Genomic DNA, 22,155 nt, shown 5'->3' on the forward strand with positions numbered 1-22,155 from the left:
AGCACCTCTGTAATCCTCATTCTCTAACATTTTTTATTCTGAAAGGGATTTATTCTAGCCAGGGTTACTTTTGAATCTAAAACATGGTGCCACTAGAGACACTTGTCCATTGACCTGAGCTTATCATGCACAGAAGGTTGAAATTCTTTCCTTTTTTGTAAGACACAGAAAAGATGCAGAAATTTGTGCCTTCCTCTGTATGGGAAAATTTTAGATCTTGAAAAAACATCTAAGGTTGTATAGTGTCATGAATGTAGTTAGTGACCTTTTTGAATGAATGGAGTGGTGGCACAGAGCAGGGTGTCCAAACAAACCAGGAGGGACCTGGGCTCCAGCTGGTGTGAGGAGACTGCTGAGCTGCAGGGGCACCTCAGAGACATGAATGAGAGAAGTTGGTTATTTGGAGAACTTGGCCAATGTTTACAAATTCACATGACTTTCTCAGTAGGCACCAGATGATCTATTCATGATCCATCATCACTTCCTCTCATTTGCTTTTTTATGGTTGTAGATGAAAGCCCCAGAAGAGAAAAAACCCAAAAGAAGCACATCCTCCCAAAACTGATATTGGACATTTTTGTTCAGTGATGCAAATACAGATTTAGTAGTTTAAATGGTCATTCAATTCAGAATATTGATTCTTTTACACAACTCTTTTTGTTTGTTGATATTGTTCTGAATTTCTTAGGATAGCTATTGGTGTTCCATGCTCACTGTTCAGTTTTTCTTCAGTTAAAAATCACCAAGTAAAGATTATCCACTGTTTCTGACAGTTCATCTTATCCAGACTGAGAGAAAGCACAGATAGTAAGAGTATCTCAGCTTAACTCAAGAAAAATAATCAATTTTTAACCTATTTGATTGCAGATGGAGGCTAAATTTACCTAGAGGATATATTTTAAAATCTTTTAACTTCAAAAGGCAATTTGGAGAGATCATGTAGGAAAAAAATTGCTTTAGAAATCATAGGAAGCTTACATTCAACAATGCTGCCAGTTCTGTTCATCATATTTGTAATTCTTAAATTTTAAGGCACTTTGTTTCTTTAAGAAGAAAGGTCAGTAGTATATCTAAGACTTTCAGGCTTGAAAAGCCTACAGTCATAGGGAGATACAACCTCTACACAACTTCCATCTGCTTTAGGCTTCTCAAGAACTATGACTTGTACTTGTGAAATAAGTTATTTGTGGCCTCTTCTATTGCTGACTATTCTAGTTCTGCTGAAGCAAGGTACTTCACCAGATTCATGCTACTGCCCTTCCAGTTTGCTGCTAGTAATCAATAAAATTAGGGCTATCATCAAAAGTCATTTAAAAATACCACTATCCTTTATCCTTTTGGTATTCACAGGAATTAGAGAACCCATTTTGCAACACTAGAGAGCCTCCTCAGAGTTTAAATAAACACTTATTGGTTCCTGGGGACAATCAGCAAAACTGTTGTAACTAAACTCTCATCTGGAGTTATGCCTGTATTATATCACATGTAAATAACTGCAGACAGATGTGATGAGCAACCTGAGATACTTGGCATCAGTCTTTAAATCACATGCCAGGTAACACCAGTGAAGGAAGATATGTGATAATATGTGATGCACTTTTGTAGGAAAGCAGCTTTAGAAAGATTGGGTTTGCAATTTCAGAGCATTTTCTTATCCTTTTTTTTCACTGCTAAAACTTTTAGTGACTTCAGTAGTATTGTATCAACTTTCCAGTTGGCAGGACATCAGATTATCTGTTAGAAGAATAATTTATACTGGCACTGTTTTACAAAAATTAAAAAAATTACTGATTTTGGATGATTTGGTTTTTAAAATGGGAGAAAAGCATGGTATTTAAAAGAGCAGAAAGGAGGGAATAAAGGAGGGAAGAATGGGAGTAGGGAGCAGAATTATCAGCCTCAGTGTCTTGTAGATGTGATTTGGGTGCAAAAATCTCTGAGAAACAGAACTGTTGTAACTGTACAGCCAATGAAAGCATCCCAATGTCTTCATACAACCTTTATGGAACATTTAAGTTACAATATCAGAAGTGGTACACAACTACTACTCTTCATTTTGTTTCAACTGTTCTCACTTCCTACTACAGTTATACCACACCAGACACATTCCTTCCCCCCTTCTTCTTAAATTGTATTTATTTTCTTTGCATACATATTATTTTAAGGGGAGTACTTAGTCACTGAATACCTGAAAGCTGATGGCCCCAATATGTAGAACTGAGAAACTTCTGAAGAAAAAAGACAGAAATTATGTACAATTTCTCTCTCATGACTAACAGACAGTATAGTATTTTCCATCAGTGTTGTTATTGGTAGATATAGTCTGGACATCTATTTATCCTAGACCTTAATTAAAATTGGGGTTCACCTTGATAAAAAAATTTTAATTTTTTTCCCCTGGTTTTATTTTTAGCTACTTCCTGCTGAAGGCAATGCAGTGCCTGCAGCCCAAAGATGCTCTGAGCACAGGCAATGCTTTGTACAAACTGATGGAGAAGGAGCTGACTCCAACCTTTACTACTCTGCTCTGAAACAGACAATAGGTCTCATAAAATAACCTGAAAACTCAATACAAAGATGTAAATGCCAAATTCTTTTGACCAGGAATTCGCAGTGCCCTCAGAAAAACAGGTCATTGTCCCAAGTGCATTTTCAGTGGGTAATCAAGAATACTGAATGCAGCAGTGGAAAAGAAAGGAAACTTCACAGGCAATAGTTTAACCACCACTCCACCTCATGCAGGACATTTTAGGCATTGTTGGTGCTCTGTGGCTTTTTTCAGCTGCTCTTTTCCTCTTCTATTTAGGCTGTCTATTGTTGGAAGCAGTAACAGCTCTCTCATCTTCTGGTACACGTGGCTGTGCTGCAAGCAGCACAGTGGGGCCCTCATCTCACATAATTACCTGAGTTTGCTTGAGATGCCAATGACTTCACTTTAAGTACACTTTGGAGATGTGCTCCATGAGATACACAACAAGAACATTGTAAAGAGCTCTGCATTGCTCTATTCTGAACCATCAAAGTCTAAGCAATAGCTAACACTGGAAGAATAATGTAGTCATTAAAGTTAGGTACTGTTATTTCCAGTGATGCAGACATTTCTTGGCAGTACGGTATGCTAAGCACAGGTTATTTTATCCTAGCAATAGCTCCATATGACATCAAACTGGAAGCTCTTTCACTGACAATACCTCTTGTAAGATACTTTTGACATGAACAAACTTGTAAGAAAAATATATTATACCATTGGCAAGTCTGCTTCACACATTTCCATTTCAATTTTCTTGGCTATACACTTTTTAGAAGAAAAAAAGCATTTTTCAAAAAAGATTTGAGAGGCTGAATATTTGTCCAAATATGGATTAGTCAGGTATAGCTCACAACCTTATCCAGAGGAGCAGAACTATGCACAGAGAACTTCTGAGTTTGGCTGCCCTCAACCAGAATTATTGCCCACTTGAACGCTGCAACTCTTTCCTCAGCTTGGAAATTAGAAGCCTCATATGAAAACCTAAGTATGAAACATGGATTTAATTCAGTTTTTACTAATTATTGTGACCAAAATAAAAGGTATTAGAAGAAATACAAACTATGATAACACCTATCATTAGGAGAGGAAAGTCTTACACACTCCCAGAAAGTCTTACACACTCACAGAAGTTCTTTATTTCTGATTGGTACCTATAAAGTAGATTATGAATAACTAAGACTTTCCAATATATTACACTTCTCTGACAGAGGGAATGACCTTGTTTGTTTTGCACTGTTTTGCAGATGGAGATTTCTTCAGGTCTGACAGTGAATTCCCCTGCAGCTTCAAGTGTAAACATATTTTATTGGCTTTAGTACCACCAAAGCATAAGCTAATGGCTCTACTTTTACTATATATGATAAATAAAATCAAGACTCAGTAAAAAAAAAGTTATCACTGCATATACTTTTTCTTCTGGGAAGAGGACTAGGCAACAAACATAAGTATGCTGTAAGATATAACATTTCAACAGTACACAGATAACATTGCAGCATGTGGGTTAAGCTTATATATAGACCAGACTAAACTAAAATACAATAGAACAAAACTATATTTGAAAAATAGACTCTTATTTATGTTGACTCAAAATGAACTAAATCTAAATATTCACAGAAGGTGGAAAAATTAAGTCACAGTGCAAGTGACTTATTAAATGTTCATAGGCATCATATTTGCAGTTCAGTGTTAATTATATTCACCTAACACAGGGCACCCATGGCATCAACAGGAAAGCTGAGGAAAAGGAGAATTTGTATCCCAATTTGGTATGTAGGAAACTGCTGCTCATAATGATTCTATTTCTCACCCCTGGTAACTCATATACAACATATGGCTCAGTTACAAACTTATTTTTTTTCCCTATGCTGCTGATAAATGTCTTAAATAAAACATCCTTCCTCCAATTTTTGTGCTAATGGTAACACTGCAATATCCAGTACTCTAAGGCTGATCCACATACCCAGTCCTCTCTATTCTTACATAATTCCCTTTTTGTCTAAACTGAAAGACTAGGAAGGAAGCTTCTGCATCCCCATAATGTTTTAAAAGCTATTTTCCCCCATTTTCACTGTGAAGAAAGCATTCCTGGGCAGCATCCTCCTACATCCTCCAGCAGGATAGACCATCTGAGCTACTGTCAATTTGAAGTTATATCCCAGAGGATATCAATGAGCTTCTCTTCCAATTAATGGATGACTTTTTACTTTTATGAATCAGCTTGTCCTTGACTTTTTACAGTGCTGTTAAATCACAATGTTTTCCACTATCATTTCACATTCCCTGTCTGGAAAGGAAGCATACACTGATTCTATTTTCAATGGCAGCTACCCTGTTTTGCCAGCTCTTAAAGAAATGGAATTTGCAATTGCTGGAAAGGACATATCAAAGGAGATGGGCCGGGCCATGAGTGTCACTACCAAAACTGCTTTCCTGTGATTTACTCTCCTCAAAGCTTTATTCCTGAGATGACACAGAGCTAGAGCTACCTCTTCTCACAATAGTGAAGACTGGAAAGCTGCTTGCCCACATGGCAACTGCAGTTTGCTGAGAGCACTACCAAGCACAGGATGCAGCATGACCAAGGTGTTGTCTGCCTATAGCATTCAGAGCCCTACATGTGTTTTGTGGCTGTTCTCCAAATCCCTAGATTTGGATGGATAGTGTCAGACAGTGCTGACAGCTACCATGTTTCACCATGCTTATTTTTCTGTAGGCATGGTAAAATGTGGTAGTGAACAGTAGTGCTCCTAAATATCTTCAGGGGTAAGTTTAGGACATGAAAAGTGCTAAAATTCTACAAAAAGGAAAAGGGGAAGAAAATGCATGACACAAACTTCAGCTAGGTCTTCTGAAACTGGAAAATGAGGAACTTTTCTTTCCCTAAAAACTGCCTTGGTAACAGCTGCGTCTTGACTGCTGCAAATACAATTGTACATCCCACCCTGAGACATATCTATATCATTCCTGTTGGCAATGCAGGGAAAATCAATTTCATATGCACTGAGACCTGTGACACTTATGGAAGGCAGCTTTTGACTCTCAGGGTTATATGGTCATTTCTAATTTAGTAGAAAGGGGCACTGCATTAGCAAAAATAGAGAAACATAAGTATCACAAACCCAACCAATTCATCCCATTCCTAGGGGCTACAAATTCTGAGGGCAGAATTGACCCATTATTATCACATCATATGATTATGGCCCATCCATTCTTTGGTGTTCACAGGGATGTGCACTTGTATAATAGACAATTCAAAGTCTTACCTGGAGTCATAGAATGCTAAGGGATTGGAAGAGTCCTAAAAGATCACGTAGTCCCAACACTCCCTCCCATGGGCTGGGACACCTTCCACTAGAGCTGTTGTATAAGGCTTTTCCAGCCTGGCTTTAGACACTGCCAGGGTTGAGTCCAAAGCCCAACTTCATCTAGTTTTTAGTAAATACCAGTTCAGTTGTCTAACTTGAGTTGACTTATTCTGATTTAGAAGAGGTATGGATTAGTTCTCTGCTTCCTGGTTTCATAGAGAATATTCACTTATAAAATGCAAGTGAAAGACGACTTAGTCTGACCTAGAGGGCTGAGAAAGCCATGGTCATGCCCACTGCACTGCTGGGGCTGGCACTGCCAGTGTGAACAGAAAGCAAAGGACAGAAAAACTCAAGGTCAAGGACTCTCTGTAAACCTTCTAATGGTTTTACTGGCAATTATGTCTCTGTAACAGAGCAAAGATTGTAGACGCATTTTTAAAAGGAAAATGTTGCCATCTATTTTTCAATCTTTTTCCCCTTCTTGGTCTTACAACCTTGTCATTGGAAACCAAATCTATGCTTCCTGCAGCTGGGTTTCCCTCTCTATTTTTCTGCACAAGAATTTGACAAAAATGAGTGCTGCTTTTGCTGTGTTGGTATCTGTTGACAGATTTGTTATAAGTTCATGGTTAGGTGCACTCATAAGTGAACTTGTGGGCAGTGGTACAGGCAGTTAAACATTATCACTGCATATTAAGGACAACCAAGCAGTACTCTTAGACTATGTACAGGGCTTAAAAATAAAATAATACTGCCCAGAGCAGAAGATTTTGAATACCAATGTCCTTGAAAGTTTGTGATTCAAAAATTAGTTAAGTTATATGAAAATAAGAAAATATTTGAGAATATTTTCCCTCCTAGGCATGAATGCTGGGGACAAAGTAAAATTGCATTAAAAAAAGATTTTCACCACAATTATGATTTAGAGAAAATTTTGGTTGCAAACTGTGTGATGGTGTCCTTTTTATTTGACTAATTATGAAAAATTCTTTAGCTAATGAGGTATCATCCTGTCTGCATTTGATAATTTCTTTTTTTTTAAATACCCACTTTGAAAAAGGATTACTTAAATAGAATTTTCAAGAAAATTTTGAAGAAAATATACCAATTAGGCACTATGGAGGTTTTTTTGGTTGTTTTTTTTCCTACCACTACTACTGAAAAGAATCCTCCACTCTACAAGAATATTTGCCAACTTACCTGAAAAATCAGCACCTGCCATCTGCAACACTATAGTATATTTCAAAATGTAGTTTTTACTTAGTCAAAAATGCTCACTATATAATACAATAATGACCTAAGAATTTAACAACATAAAGTGACACAGAAGATGGAGAAGCCACAGCAGAAAGAAAAGGTTGTATTTTTTATAGGTTCCAAATTGTAGTCTTTGTGGTTGTAGTGTTACATTTTGAATGACAAATTTGCTTCTGTGGGTACTTTATTTTACTTGACACCAATTTATTATTGCCTTGAATGAAAACAAAACGACCTCAAAAAATACTCATTATGCCCATATTGCTGACAGTGTCTGTCATACACTTGTGTGCAGTATTTGCAATATTGTTGTGTTTTCCTTCTTTAACCTGAACCTGTGGCACTAATGAGCATGGACTGGGGTTATAATAAGAATATGCTTAGGTTAATGATGCTCCCAGACATCCTTGGAAGTGAGATTTAGTCTCAAAACTTTTTTGTACATGCATTTCCACTTCAGCTATGATGTTTCTCAGCATTTTCAGGCAAACCTAATTCATCATTACTCTCACATAAATATAACATTTTTTTGTTTTCTGCATACAGGTAATAATTTTTTAAATGTTCTTCTCCACCTTCCTTTCTGATCGGTTGCAAATGGAACATTAGAAATTAGGAATTTATATTTATTTTTTTAGGAGAATCTTTTCAGAGCTCAATTCTTTAATATTATGAAAGAAAAAACATACAGTAGCATCCACAACAACTCAGCTTTCAGAGTAACCTCTCATTACCATGTAAATAGCACAGCCACTAACTCAGTACACCTTCCTCTGCCTATCATTCCAGTGTCAAGCCTGTAGGTTCAAAAGTGCACCCCCCTTTGCCAAAACCAGAAGACCCATTTTATGTCTGCTAAGCAATTATTTTATGAGGGAAGAATAATGGAACTTCAGTCCATTTGAAATGATATATTGTCTGTCAGCCAAGTAGATCTGTTCTGAAAGGCATGGCCCTGACAGTAGGGCATGGCTTGCGTGACTCTGCTTAATTTCATGTCTGCTGTTGAAGTAGCTGAATATGGTCAATACAACAAAAACTATTTTAGAGTTTTCAGAACATGTTGAATATTGACTTATGTGGCAACAAACACATTTGCAAGACAGTACGAACTTTCATTGCCATGCCAGTTGCATTCAAACAAAATCTAGTTTATACGTTTCTTCTGTTGCCCTATTGCTTTCTAAATCCAATGGCATTATTACAAAATAGATATGTGAAACATAAGGCAGATCAAACTCTCTCTGTTGGACCTCCACTGAACCAGCCCAGAAAAATTTTTTTTTTCTCTTCAAATTTGTGCTTTCTAAGACTAGAGAAGAAATAAGATTATTATTATTATTATTATTATTCTAGAGACAGACTTTATGAAATAACAGCTTTTTTTTCTCTTTAAATTTGTGCTTTCTAAGACTAGAGAAGAAATAAGATTATTATTATTATTCTAGAGACAGACTTTATGAAATTACAGCTTTGAAAACACCACAAAAACATCAGCAGTGTACAGCTGAATTTCTCAGCAGTAACGTAGAAGACTGGAACCAAGCCACAGATCTATTTACAGGAAGGCTGTTTTATCCACAGATCACCTCTTCATGCATAGCAAAGGGCCTCAGCAGCACTCACCCAGACAGTCTACTGGCACTAAAAAGGCAGATTTGTCCATCTCTACCCTACTTACATGGCACGGTGCGGAGGTAGAGATTGTCTCTTATGATCTGCTGGAGCTCATGGTCCACCGAACCTTTCTGGAACCGTAGATTGAGGTAGTGACGAAGGTCCTTATCAACGATGCCTCCTGTCAGGGAAAAGACAAATGAAAGTACAATTTAAAATTATATTGCTTTGATGGAAGCAATGAATCACTTGTGAAGTCTTTGTGGCTCATTTTTCCTTCATGGTTCTGTCCCGATGGAGGACAAAAAGCACACAGAGCTTCCTGGTTAAAGCATGTGGTTGGTACAGTATTTTTTACTATTGATAATTGTAAAGGTTAAAAAAGTTAATGGCTCAATAACTGGCTCAAATAACTGGCTAAACCTGTACAGTTCAGAAAATAAATATAGGATCATAGAGCTGTCAATTATCTTCCTGCACAAAACTTGAATGCATTATTATCATACAACTACCTATATATGTATCTAAATAATAAAGTATTAGGTATTATATTTCCCATGACTGTGTACCAATTTCCCATTTCTTATTAAAGTAAAAATCTTGGTTCCAAATCTCTCTGCAGTGCTCAGTGGTTTTAGCCCATGTGTAACCAGAATGAAATGTGGCTGTATTTAGTGATCACATAAATGTTATATGTTCTGGTTTATTTATATTGATAGAACTCACAGCTGAGAGACACTATCAAAAACGAGGGTTCATATTTTATTTCCACCACCAAAAATGGTATTATAAAATCCCAGCAAAGCAGTGCACGTGGTAGGAAAACTGAGTTAAAAACCTTGTATTTGCCACTTTTACTATAACTTTAGGACAAAACAATTTCAACTACTGACTGGAAGATGTTCCACTATGAAAGGCATATCTATAAATCTATCCAACATGATTAATAAGAATTTCCCAATATAGTTCCTCCCAATTTCTCTTAACCTTGAATAGGGATCAAATATATAATTATGGAGAAGTCTATAAATAACTCAATTTCTTCTCTCTCTGAAATTCTGACATAGGAAAAATATAGAAAATCATTACTACATTGAGTTCTGACATATATTCCCAAGATGAAAAATTGAAAATAGATAGATCCCTAACTTGTTGCTTCACACATGCAACCTTAAAACATTTTTTCAAATGTCATTTGCTATTGAACCCTCTGCCTAAAGTCTTATTGACTTAGACTATATAAAGATTTTCCTGTAAATAGGAACACATAGCATCCCTACCAAATTATTTGAAAGTCACTGAAGAGCACAAATGGTTATAAATTAAAATATATTTCTTCTTACAGATATTCCTATTTATCTGCCTACTCTAAGTCCATAATGTTATTATTGCTGCTCTTTGTCAGTAACTTCAGAACTTTTTGTTCCAGGTTTATAAAGAGCTTATAAATAATTTCTCTCTTCTTTAGCTAAAGGCAAAAAACCAGCAAACTTTCATAATCAAAAGAAGGGGGGGGAAAAAGCACCCCAGCTCATAAGACACAAAAATACCTGTATGCCTGGTTCCCTGAGGCTGAGAACTTCCATATGGATCTCTGTTCTTCCAGGATCCTCAAGCTCTAATTAATCTACTACTTTGGACCACTAACCCTGTTTCTTGCAATAGAAAAGTTTTTGCAGGTGAGACCATCCTTACTTCTAATTTCTTGTGAGGTTTCTGAGGCCACTGTAGGGAAACTCTCTGAGTCTGCTCTCCTTCATGATCGGCTGCAGAGAGCAAAGGTCCTGCAGCTCTTGCTCTTCTCACTCTAATGTACAGAACATGCCCAGTGATGCAGATGCTTTTTGGCAACCTGAGAAAATGCCAGCTCGGGAACAGCAGCTGTAGCCTGCCCACTGACACAAACCTGAATCATTCAACTTATAACATTAGGAAGTTTAGGAACCTACACAGATTTCTGACCCTCAAAGTGCATTTTTTATTTACAGCCTCTCATTTCAAGCACAGCCATTTAGTTCATTTAGTTCAACACGTGTAATGAATGCCCTAAAACCTCCTAAGCACTTCATAAAAAGAGTCACCTGATATTTTTGGCAAATTCCATATTCCAAACTAGATACAAAAACATGTATTTACAGGAAGAGATGCCTGCAGCCTTGCATTTGTTACATGCAATTCAAAAGCAAGTTTCTAAGAGAAATAAACAGAAATAAAATCATGGTGCAGAGGAAATAAAACTTCCAAGCACAATGGAAACAATATAATTTTTTCTTAATATCTGAGTAGATAATATAGAGTTTTGTGCATTTTAAAGAGCAGTCAGATTAACTACAATTAACTACAGTGTACAATTGCAAATTTTCTTCTTCAAAAGTAATTTTGTTGTCTGAACTAAATCATGTTTTTCAGTACTTTGGGCATAAGCTACCTTTTTTTTTTTTTTTGAATCTGGTATAACAATGAATTTTTTCTCCTGGAAATTTTAAAAAATAAAATAGTTCTAGAGCTCAAAAAAAAAATAGATGTAGTATATTTTTAGTTCATCCTTTCAATTTTCATTCTTTTGCTTTTCTCCCCTAAAAAGTTCTGTAGTTTTACCTGATACTTTTTTAAAGCATATTGACTCCAGAAGTGCTTTTGTGGTATTTAAAGTACCTAAGCTTTGGAGCAGCCTGACCCTTTTGAAGCACAATCAGAACAACAGCTTGTGTGTGCAGTTATGGGTCCCTAAGACTTTTTGCAAGACAACTATAGTGAATTGCAAATATGTAAACCAGCCTTGATTCAGCAGCAGTGAATTACAATTTGTGTTACAGACTATATAAAACAAGAATAACATGCGTAATAGTAATAGGACTGTGTCCTCCAAAAGGCTGAAAATATGACACAGGAAATGTTGTCATTTGGTTTACTTGGGAGGGAAAGAAGAACAGTGACATTGACAGTAAGTTCATAGAAAAAGAAACAGGGGAAAGCATTTTTACAGTCAGTAACTACTATTTAATGGCCCTATCCAGCACTGTTAGACAAGTGACTGACTTGGTTTCTGTAGAATTCAACTTCCATTTATTTTCTCTTTCTGTAGAACATCGAAAGTTACTGAGATGTTGAAAAATTCCTGACATGAACCCAACCACCTTCTTTTCTCTTATTCCCAGCTGCCCACGGGGGGGAGCTGGGGATGGTGCCCATTGCACCATTCCACAAATCCCCAGCACTGCCCAGGGCTCCCAAGCTGGAGCTCAGAGGGAAGGAGCTCCCCCAGGCCACATCCTGCTCACTGCCTGTGACAGCAGCAGGGAGCACTGGTGTGTGTCAGGGGTGTTATACAGCTCGAGCTTTAGGAGCCCAAGCCATATAAAGGGTTCTTTGGCCACACTGACACAGGGGGAGGCTGACAACTGTGTGATGGAGCATCCACTGGCTGGCAGCCATGCAGTGCTTTTATGCTTTACTTTTTGCTGGCTTGAGGCCTGTGCCCTGTTTCATTTCATTTCACTCCAATGAATCCCCTTGCTTTGCTAGCTGAGAAACATAGGTTGTGAATTAAATACTTCCAGTAATGATCCCTTGCATAATGTATGTGTGGTTTAGGTACAGCTACCAATCATGATAGCAAACTCATAACCATGACTGAAGTTGATTCCAGACATTATCGAATAAGAAACACTTGGCTGAACTAAAAACTGCTCTGTTTGCATGTTATACTTATGAATCTAAGGAGCAAAGTATAACTTTTTTGCAGTGTTCTAAGGCATCCCTCTCATGTTTGCTTGTCTTTATAAAATCTAATAGAAAAGACCAATCAAAAAATACAATAAAGAACACACAGACAAAAGGGTACTGAATCGTTTCTAGATCATTAGAAGATACAAATCTGAAGATAATTGCCATTTCCAAGAAAATGGCAGGGATAAATGCTTATCATTTTCTCTAATTCTAATATTATAAGTTTTTTTGCAACTTCCTATGTGGTAACTCACTGATGTTCCAGCTGGAGTCTACAGTTGCATTATATTTTCCACGAAAAACATGTAAACACAAACATCCCTCTTGTTCCTGCAATGGTAGTTCTAAATAATTTGTTTTGCCCTTAAGACATTCTTACTGGTGTAAATTTTCAACAAACACTTCTGAGTATTCACCCATTAGTATTTGCTCATCTTGTATCATAACCTTTCATTGAATTGACTTCCCAAAATGTGGTGTGGTAATTTTTTTTTTATTTTTTTAACAGTAAAATCAATTGCATCTCATCTGAGAATAATTTGCCTTAGATAATTTATTGGCTGGGATTAAAATTTAAAAGATTTCAGTTTCCCTGGCTTCTATAAGTACTCCTGGTTAGAAATATCTATGTGCAAGCAAGAACTTTAGATCTATATTTGCATCTGTACATGCTCTGCATCGGGAGAAACTAAAGGAAATATCTTAGTATCATTACTCTGTGAAAGCAGATGAGTTTATAAACTTTCAGTATAAACTGCCCCCTCTCTTCTGCTGCCCTACTTCAATCAGATTGGCTCTCCCTTTGTTTTTAAAAAGCTTCTACTTCTGACTTTAAACATAAGCCATATATCTGGCAAAATCAAATGCCCTGAATGGTTTGGCTTTCAGCAGCTTCAGCAGGAGCATTCTACTGGAGAGTCTCATCCAGTTATTTATACAGGTGGTACCTGCAGCTTCATATCCAAACCATGGGGTGGGTCTGTGGCCATCTCAGAGCAGCTCAAGTTTCTTCTGCACCTCTTCAGCAGAATACATGCAATTTGGTGCCTGCTAGATTAATTTATCCTTCACTGTTCACAGATAATCTAATTGACCTTTCTATAAGTAGCCTAAATTATGACCTAAGTTCTTTAAATCAGCTATATCAGGAATATCTGATTTATTATTTTTATTATCAACTATATCAGATTATTATCTGATTTATTATTATTCTTTTACCCAGGAAGGTGAGTGCAAGAATATTTTTTGTGTGACCCTCTCGGAGATATATCAAAGAAATCATAGTCATCACAGGTAAAAATCTGTGTGCATGGTCTAAATGCTCATTTCTGAAGGTCTTTTCAAATGGTCTGGTAAGAACCCAGAATACCTGAAATTACTGTAGAGAACCCATCTTAGTCATTCCAATAATTTTAGTGACACCATGACCACTTATCTTTAACCATCTCTATCATTTTTTCATTCTGTCATATACAACCTATTGTGAGGTGACCTATAATTCCCTCTTCCTGTCCTGTTCTCCATCAGCTCACACACCTCCAGGCTGATGCAAAAAAATCAGAAATGAGCAGCAGTGAGGGATGGGCACCACACAGCTGTGAGAAAGCCCATGTCAGCCACAGCTCCTGAGCACTCTCTCTATCTTACACCCTGAAAGATTTTAAGCATAAACCAAAATTTCCTGCTGTATCTCCTGGTTTTTCCCCAGATGATCCTCTCAGAAGAAGAGCACCACAATTCCATTTTTCCTCCCACAAGTTCAGTGACATTTTATTGTAATCAACTTAAAAAAAATCCTGAAGAAATATTTCATTAAAGAAAAAAATCATGATTTGCACTACTCAGATGAATTCATTTTGTTTGCAATACAAATGGTACTGTTTAAACAAATGAAATGTGTCTTATTTTAATAATTGAATAATAAATATCTCAGGCACTTAAAACATACGAGTCAGTATAAGATGATTGACTTTAATAGTTTCTTTAACTACCAACAGTTAACCACAAAAATCACTTTTAAGAGAGAATATGAAAATTCCAAGTAATATGAAAACTCTTGTTTGGATTTTAGAAGGATTCATTATTAAAATTCAGCCTGTATTTAAGCCTATTATTTGAGGGAAATCATTCTCAACAAACCTTTGTGGTGCTCAGATTAGTGTAAAGAAGAGTGTTGGCACTTCCCCAGTCATGGCATAATGGGCATTCTCAATAAGGGATGATCCTTCAAGTCTCCATGCAAAACATGTAAACACCATAACAGTAAAAAAACACTTTAGTAAATAATAAGAAACATTTATTTCACTGGCAGCCATCATCTGAAGATCACACATTTTATTTTAAAGCCTTTCTACCCCTAGATTAAACTGTTCATCATCTTTGCACTTCTGCCTGCCTTTCACCACTACCTTCAGCCAAGTCTGACTTATCTGCAAAGCCTCAAACCTTTGGGGTGAGCTATGAGCTCTGTGGAATGTGTGGGATGGAAAACCAAGATGGAATTATGCAAGAAAATCCTCAAGGAAAAAATTAATTTCTTTCATGTTTTGGGCTACTCCAATAAATTCCATTCCATTATCCTTTAATGGAGATCTAAACAAATTTCAAGGCTTTGGAAAATATTAGATCTTGGTATTCTTCTATGTGCTATATATAATGAAAAACATTTTAAGGTCTAATTTATTGATGGGAAATGGCCTTCTCTTTCATAGCCTGCTATTTTGTAGTCTTTCTCTTTGGCTATGGATTATATTACTAATCTTTTTGCTTATGGATCTTTTACATACACGTGTATCATATTTATAACACTTACACTTGCATCCTTAGCTTTATCCTTTGATTTCTTCCTCCTAGCATTTTAAATTCAGAATTTTAATATACAGGATTGTAGGATTTACAGGTTAAACTGCATGGGGATGACACTACATACAGACTATATTTAAAAATCTGCAATAAATTCTAGCCAATGACTGACTTTCTCCATTATGAGAATTCATATTTGGAAGTATGTCTCTGTATAAATATGCAATTCCCTAATCTCTACAGATGATATATTCCACCTGCTCTCCTCAGACCAAGAATGTGGCTGAGGTTTGCACACTCTTTGATCTTCACAGTGGAGAAAGTTTCCATTTTGTTTCTGGGAACAGAGGAGTCCTCAGTGCCGAAGGACACCCTGGGTTTAATTCACCGCTGTGTTACACCTGCCTTTGTTGTACCTTCTGGAGTAGTCTGAGGACCAGATAAACAGGATACCCTGGAGCAGCCACAAATGAGACCAGCACCACGGGGGAAGGCTGATTCTAGGAGCACTGTAAAAGCATATCATTCCATGGATTTATTTTCTTAGCTTTTGTGGCTAGCCTCAAGCCTCTGTTTGAAATGTGAAGACACAAGTGTGCACTGTGCTGGAAGCAAAAATGTGGTTTGTAATGATACAGAGAGGCTGTGTCAGCAGGAGAATCAACTGAGCCAAACACATCTGCATTTTGTACTTTACCTCAGATTGCTGAACTTCAGCTCTTATTACAATACATACCTCCACTCCTCATGGCTACAGAGAGAGTTTCCCATTGCAAAGCCAGCTGCAACACCTTCCAGAGGCTGCTAGCAGCATGCACCATGGACTTTCTAATCTCAAAGTTACCCCAAGTCAACTTCAAAAAATGCATATTTACCCAGTAAAATAATTTTGTACCTTTGCTGTTTAGAGGTACTTTGTTTTGTTTTCCTAAGTTAATTTACTGCTCAGCACAGTTCTAGATTGAAGTTGCTGGGAAATGCCATGATTGAACTGGCTGGTAAAAAAAGTCCAGCTGTCATTTCTGTAACAGAGAGGACAGTTTGGGGCACTTTGCTTTCAGAATACTCATCTTTTATTTGGTGCTCCAGTTAATAGGTGCATAAATAAAGTGGTGTTCAAATAATGCTGCTGTTCTCTACAAAACCTGTTTGGAAATGAACTGCCTTTTACTCCAGTTTTTCAAATTCACTAGAGCTAATTATGAACCAGCTGTTTGTAGATGCCTCCAGTTTATCAATGATTTGATTTTTAACTTACACTCAAACTTTAATGACTGCTACTGAGCTATTTAAAAGACTCATGTTGCTCCTACTAGACTTGCTGCAAGGCAAATAATTATCTTTACAGATGTTTTTGACAAACATAAAATTGTGAGAGATCATACATTTACTTACAAAATGAGAATGTCAAAACCCACACTCATCCTGTGCAGTCATATAAAGCCAGTAATATTTTCTCTTGAAATCTGTACATATTTACTGAAGTCTTTACTAGCAGTCAAACACTACCTGGCATTCAGATACTCCCACTCTGGGAAATCTCCTTCTATTTGGTCAAAGGGTATCACAACATAGTATGAAATTTGCTAGCACCAATGTTTGTTATGTAACCAAACTCTCACATACATCTCCCAAAGTTCTAGAAACTGACTTCAAGAAGTCAGTTGGAAAAGGGAAATAATAAATTTTATTGGTATTCTTCTAAAGACAAAGCCTCTTCGACAACTGATGGCACATAAACATGAAAACTTACAGAATAGGTTTAACCAGAGATTGACTGTATCATACTAAAAACATTTGAACAGACAAGTAAGGCTGGTTTTAGTTTCAGGAAAACATTTATATTGTTATTTCACTTGGATATGTTTCCAGAAAGATGTTTTGTATTCTGGGAAGATCTATATTAGTCAGAAATGTCCAACAGACAAATTTAATTAATGAGGAAAAAAAGTATCATAAAGATGTAAGAATTTTATTTTTAAGCAAACTGTAGCAAAGTATGTTTAATGTGTATACTTGGAGGAAAAAAACCACCCATTTGCTGCTCTTAGAAAAAAGGAGACAAATTGAGTTCTCTGAAAAATGCAGCATTAATCTGCAATACACAGTAATGCTGATAATGGGGGCCTCATTTGTTCTGCCTGGATACAAATTGTGCCTCACTCCATCAGTGCAATTCTCTGTGCTTCAAGGGTGACTCACCCAGCACCAGAACCCTGCAAGCCCTCTTGGGGTCAGCTGGGGCATGCCCAGAACACCTGCAAGAAGGGCTTGCTCAGACAATAATCCTCAATATCCTCACTTGTACCAAAAGCCACCTCTGCTGTCCACACTGAGAGCCTCTGCAGTCCCCTCTGAGCCCCATTCTGGGCCACCTGCCCCTAAAACCCTGTGCTGGGAGCTACATGGATAGACTGCCAGTCTTCATGAAGGTTCTGTCACAAGTTTATTATTCAAGCAAAAGCAGAACTTGTATGTTGAAATTTCTCTTCCAGTGGACAAACATTCTCCTGTCCTTGCTTTGCAGTGGGTAGAGCCAGCTCCTCACAAAAGTAGACAGAAATTGATCCCCACCTTTAATGGAAAAGTTACTGTTGTGTTTAATACTCTTTTTCTATTAATACATCAGTACAACTGTTCATCTAGTAGGGACACAAATATTCTCTTTCTCTAATACTCTTCATTTTATCTTTGTGGAAGACAACTGTGATGGAACTTTGAGCTCTGACATGTATTTAAATAAAATATGAAAGACTGAATTGGAATAGTGGCATAATTTTACCAGACTTGAATTATTTGAAAGGTATTTTACTTAAATCATAGCTGCACAATTTTAATTGCTTGAGATAGAGACTTATTTTCCTTACTTCTGGAAATAATATTGCCATATTAATAGGCTGTGAATTGCTGACACTTTGTAAAAAGAAAAATTCATCTGGGTAAAAGAATCCCAGTAATATACAATTTATGAGGGAAGTAAGCTCACAGAGGTTACCATTGTATGAGTTCCAATAATAGTTTAAAAATATGATTTAGGTTGGTATCTGAATAATGGCAGCCCAGTTTTTTAAAGTCATTGTAGCATCTCAGTCTGAACTCATAATGGACCATGAAAAACTACTACCATAATACATTAGTTTCTTGCTTTCTGATAGCACAACAGCATTTTGCAGACTTTGTTCTCAAGAAACTTGTCAATGGCAAACTCTATTTTGCAATAGATAATCTATATTTTTCTATTAAAAAACTATTGATTATCAAAAACTATTGATAATCTCTGAGACTGAATTGCATATATTTTATCAAATGTGTTTCCTTCCCTGAAAATGCTGTACTCCAGAATCAAGTTTCATTCATATGTCATTCATATCAAGTGAAAAAAAGAGTAAAACACTGAGAAAATAAAAGGGGAAAAGCTTTCCAGCTATTTTTCAGCAATGGGAAATTAAGCTGCAAATAAGCCTGAGGCTGAGAAGGTATCCTCCAGTTTTACAAAGAACAAAATACTGAGCACCAGACAAGTGTCACAGCCCTCTGCATCTCACCTGTGTGGGATGTTTCTCTCAGCTTGCAGCCCACAGTGGCACCACCTCACAGTTATCACACAAATTAGCCAGGACAGCCAGAAAATGTCTCAGCACACAATACTAAACAAGTCATGCTGGAAATTGAGCAAGGGGCACTTCTGTCCCCAAGCCAAGGGCAGGTGAGTGCCTGGGCATGTTGAGAGGCCACTGGAGCAGTGGATGCCCTGTGTAGCCCTTGTGGGATAACACTGGAGTGGTGATATGCCCTGCACACTAAGAAACCTGCATTTCAGTCAAGGCAGAAGAGACTGAAGACACTGGAGTGCTTGAGGTCACTTGGAACAAATTCTGCTCTACTAGTGGAACAGGTCATGTTTAGGCTAAAAAACAAATCAGACAAGTATAACTAGACTAGCACTCGATGTAATATTTAGAAATTTACAAGCAGACCATACTGTTAATTCCACTGAAAGGTCATTAACACCCTACTTAGTTGTTAATTAAATATAAAAATACTTGTCATAAAAACACTCAGCTCCAGGTACCAGAACATTCCACATCAGAGAACTATTGCTCTGGATCACAGTCTGGGTTGTTATGTTTGGTGGTCTGTCTCTGACAAACATTTTGTCAAGGCAAAAAAAAGAAACATCAGAGTCAGGGTGTTCTGGCTCTGCAATGTGGCAGGGCAGACATCCTCTCTAATTCTGCCTCTGAATCATTCCCACTGAGGATACAATTCCTACAGTCACTCTTTTTTACACATATAGAAAGGAAAATCTTCCTACTTGTGTCAGAGATAAGCTGGCAGGATGAAATGAAAGCAAATAAATAACCACAAAATACAACACAGAGATTTGTAGATGACAAAGCAAACGATTGCCATGTACTTACTGCTGACAGAGCTTTCTAAGCAGTGCAACACTGTTCTTCACTTCTAGGCACAGCCAGACTGCATGAGCCCATGTCTCTGGGTCAGACAAAAATAGTAGATCCCCAGCACGCAAACAAAATGCAGCTTCAAATTAGCCTGGTCTCAAAAACCTACAAAAATGGGACTGATTTTTAAAACAAAAAAAATGGAAGTCTTTTTAACGCTACTCAATAAACACTTCAAAATTGCTGTATGTGTAGCCAATAGTGCAGAGTCTTTATGCCATCAAAGGTACCTTTTGTGTAGAATGGCACTTAAGCATGAAAGACAGCACTTGGTCTTGGAGCACTGAACCAGCTGCTCAGTGCATGAAGAGGCTGTTATGTTCTGGGATGGTCTCAGTTGGTTAGCTGAGTCCCCTCGTGCTGATTTAATTAGCACTGCTGGAAAATGCAAATGACCAAAAGAGGCACTGTGCATTGTGCAAAATTAGATTGTGAAAAATATGTGTGCTTACATAATATGTTTCAACAGAGAAATAAAATGCTCCTGCTCCCAGGAGCTGTAGGCAGGCAGATGGTGGGTACTCCAGCAAGATCATGCACTCTGCCTGCAGAGACACGATGCCCTCAACCTCTGGGGAAGAGACTGCTGCTGCATTTCTCTAATACCCCAGCTTGCTGAGCCACAGAACAAAACACACAATTACAGCTGGACTTAAATTGCTCACTCTGCATCCCCAGAAGCAGAAAGGTGTCACATCAGGGGACAAAAATGAGATGACAGAGCTGTAGGTTCACTTTGTTACCCTTCAGGCACATTGTCCCTTTGGCAATGATCTACTGGACTAAAATCAATATAGTCTGTAGTTCAGGACTATGCCTAGTTGTTTTGCACAGAATTTATTACATTTTCACAGTTGTTACTTAATTAAAAGAGAAAACTAGAGGGCTAAAATCATAGGACAATAAAGAATTTGGCAAGCCACTGAGGTGTGGATTAATAGTTACATATTTCCAGTTTTATCTGTGTATGTTAAGGTCAATATCAATCTGCATATGGTACAAAGCCATTAAAAGAGCCTCAAACAGGAACATTAGCAAGAAGGATGTGCCTGTAATTTCACCTGCCTTTCTCTGTAAAGATTTTGATGCATATCCCATAAAATATTAGATCTGTACTTTCCCAATGCCCATTTCCTTCATTTAATGCTACAGGCCCAATATACTGTAAGTAAATTTTACACCATATAAGAAATGCCAGCAGTCAATTTACCTTTTCCTATTTTTAACATGCTTGACAGTATTAAACTAGCATGCAGATATAATGGAGAGATTTATGGTTTTAAATCAGGAAGCTAATAAAAATTTTCTGTTTCTCTAAGACTGCAATAAAACAGGAAATTAAAACAATAAAAGGCTGGCTTCTTGGACACTTGTACAGCAATAGAAAAGAAAATTTCTGTTCATCTCATGTATTCTCTTCTACACACTTGAAGACTAAAAGGAAACAGAATCATTTCAGTACTAGGCTTGAAGAATTTTAACTTTACCCATTTTGAACACATTTACTACAGTGAGGTCTCTTGGACAAACACTGGTGAACTTGGGCCTCATATGCAGAACAATGCTAGTGTGCAAGTCAGATTGTTTACTTACCCTATACTAACAAGCTCAAATAATGCTAATGCCAGAGCAGGTCTTCATTCAGATTTTGGGGTATAAGGTGTCAGAGCAGAAAGACACAGATGGTTACATTTAGGGACTCTGCAAGTGTCTCTTTTGCTTTAGAAAAACAGGCAAAGGCTGATGGCACAGGATGAAACAAAGACTTTAAAATGCATATTTCATGCAATGAATAAACCATATCATCTGCTGCACATTAGGAAGGATGCTGTTTGTTTCAGGTGTCCCTTCAGACTAAAATGTGCTAAGGGTTCAATTTGAACATTGAGGTTGCTTCTGAAGGCTCCTTGAGCTGCCAAGAGATGCTCCAAAACTGCAAGTTAGTTTACATGACAGAAAAACTTAAAGATTGCAGTGGACTTGCTCAATGTGAAGTTCCCAGAAACTTTATGGATAACTGAAAAAATTATGCAGCTTGGGGATCAGTATTAATAGAGAGCAGGTCCTACTGGCCCCCTACTCAGAGCCACACTGAGTCCTCAGAGGAAGTGAACCCACAGGACCATGGCTCTTGATGTCCCAACCAAGTAAGTATTGGGTTTGTATAAATCTGCATGAACCTAACACATCTGTATCTTTGTACCTCCTTCTTGCAATAGATGTCAGATCTAAAGAAATGCCTCATAAAAATGGAAATATCTCTATGTTTCTATATCAGTATAGCACAAGCCAACCACCCTAAGGATCTTCAGACTCTATAATACTGAGGGGAAGAAATATTTTTCCTTGCAGTCAAAGAACATTATAAACAAAAAATAATTTAGCCCCCCCCCCAATCAGATTTCTTTTGCACAAATAACAAGTTGCAATGGTGTCAGAATGTCAG

The 22,155-nt window shown here is 37.3% G+C and overlaps 1 protein-coding gene across 14 annotated transcripts in view; it reads right to left on the bottom strand.

The window, feature by feature from the left end:
• The window catches only part of MAGI2 (membrane associated guanylate kinase, WW and PDZ domain containing 2), a 702,121-nt gene that overhangs the window by 480,167 nt on the left and 199,799 nt on the right, over positions 1–22,155 (bottom strand). For 13 of the 14 annotated variants that reach the window (XM_077179136.1, XM_077179134.1, XM_054631283.2 and 10 more), the window contains exon 2: positions 8,777–8,893. In XM_077179136.1, coding sequence (XP_077035251.1) covers positions 8,777–8,893 — 117 coding nt within the window. Of the gene's footprint in view, positions 1–8,776; positions 8,894–19,664; positions 19,686–22,155 lie in introns of those variants that run through there. The other variant, XM_077179145.1, reaches the window with a different exon arrangement.

The sequence above is a fragment of the Agelaius phoeniceus genome, chromosome 5 (genome assembly GCF_051311805.1).
Source record: "Agelaius phoeniceus isolate bAgePho1 chromosome 5, bAgePho1.hap1, whole genome shotgun sequence".
NCBI classification, from domain to species: Eukaryota; Metazoa; Chordata; class Aves; order Passeriformes; family Icteridae; genus Agelaius; species Agelaius phoeniceus.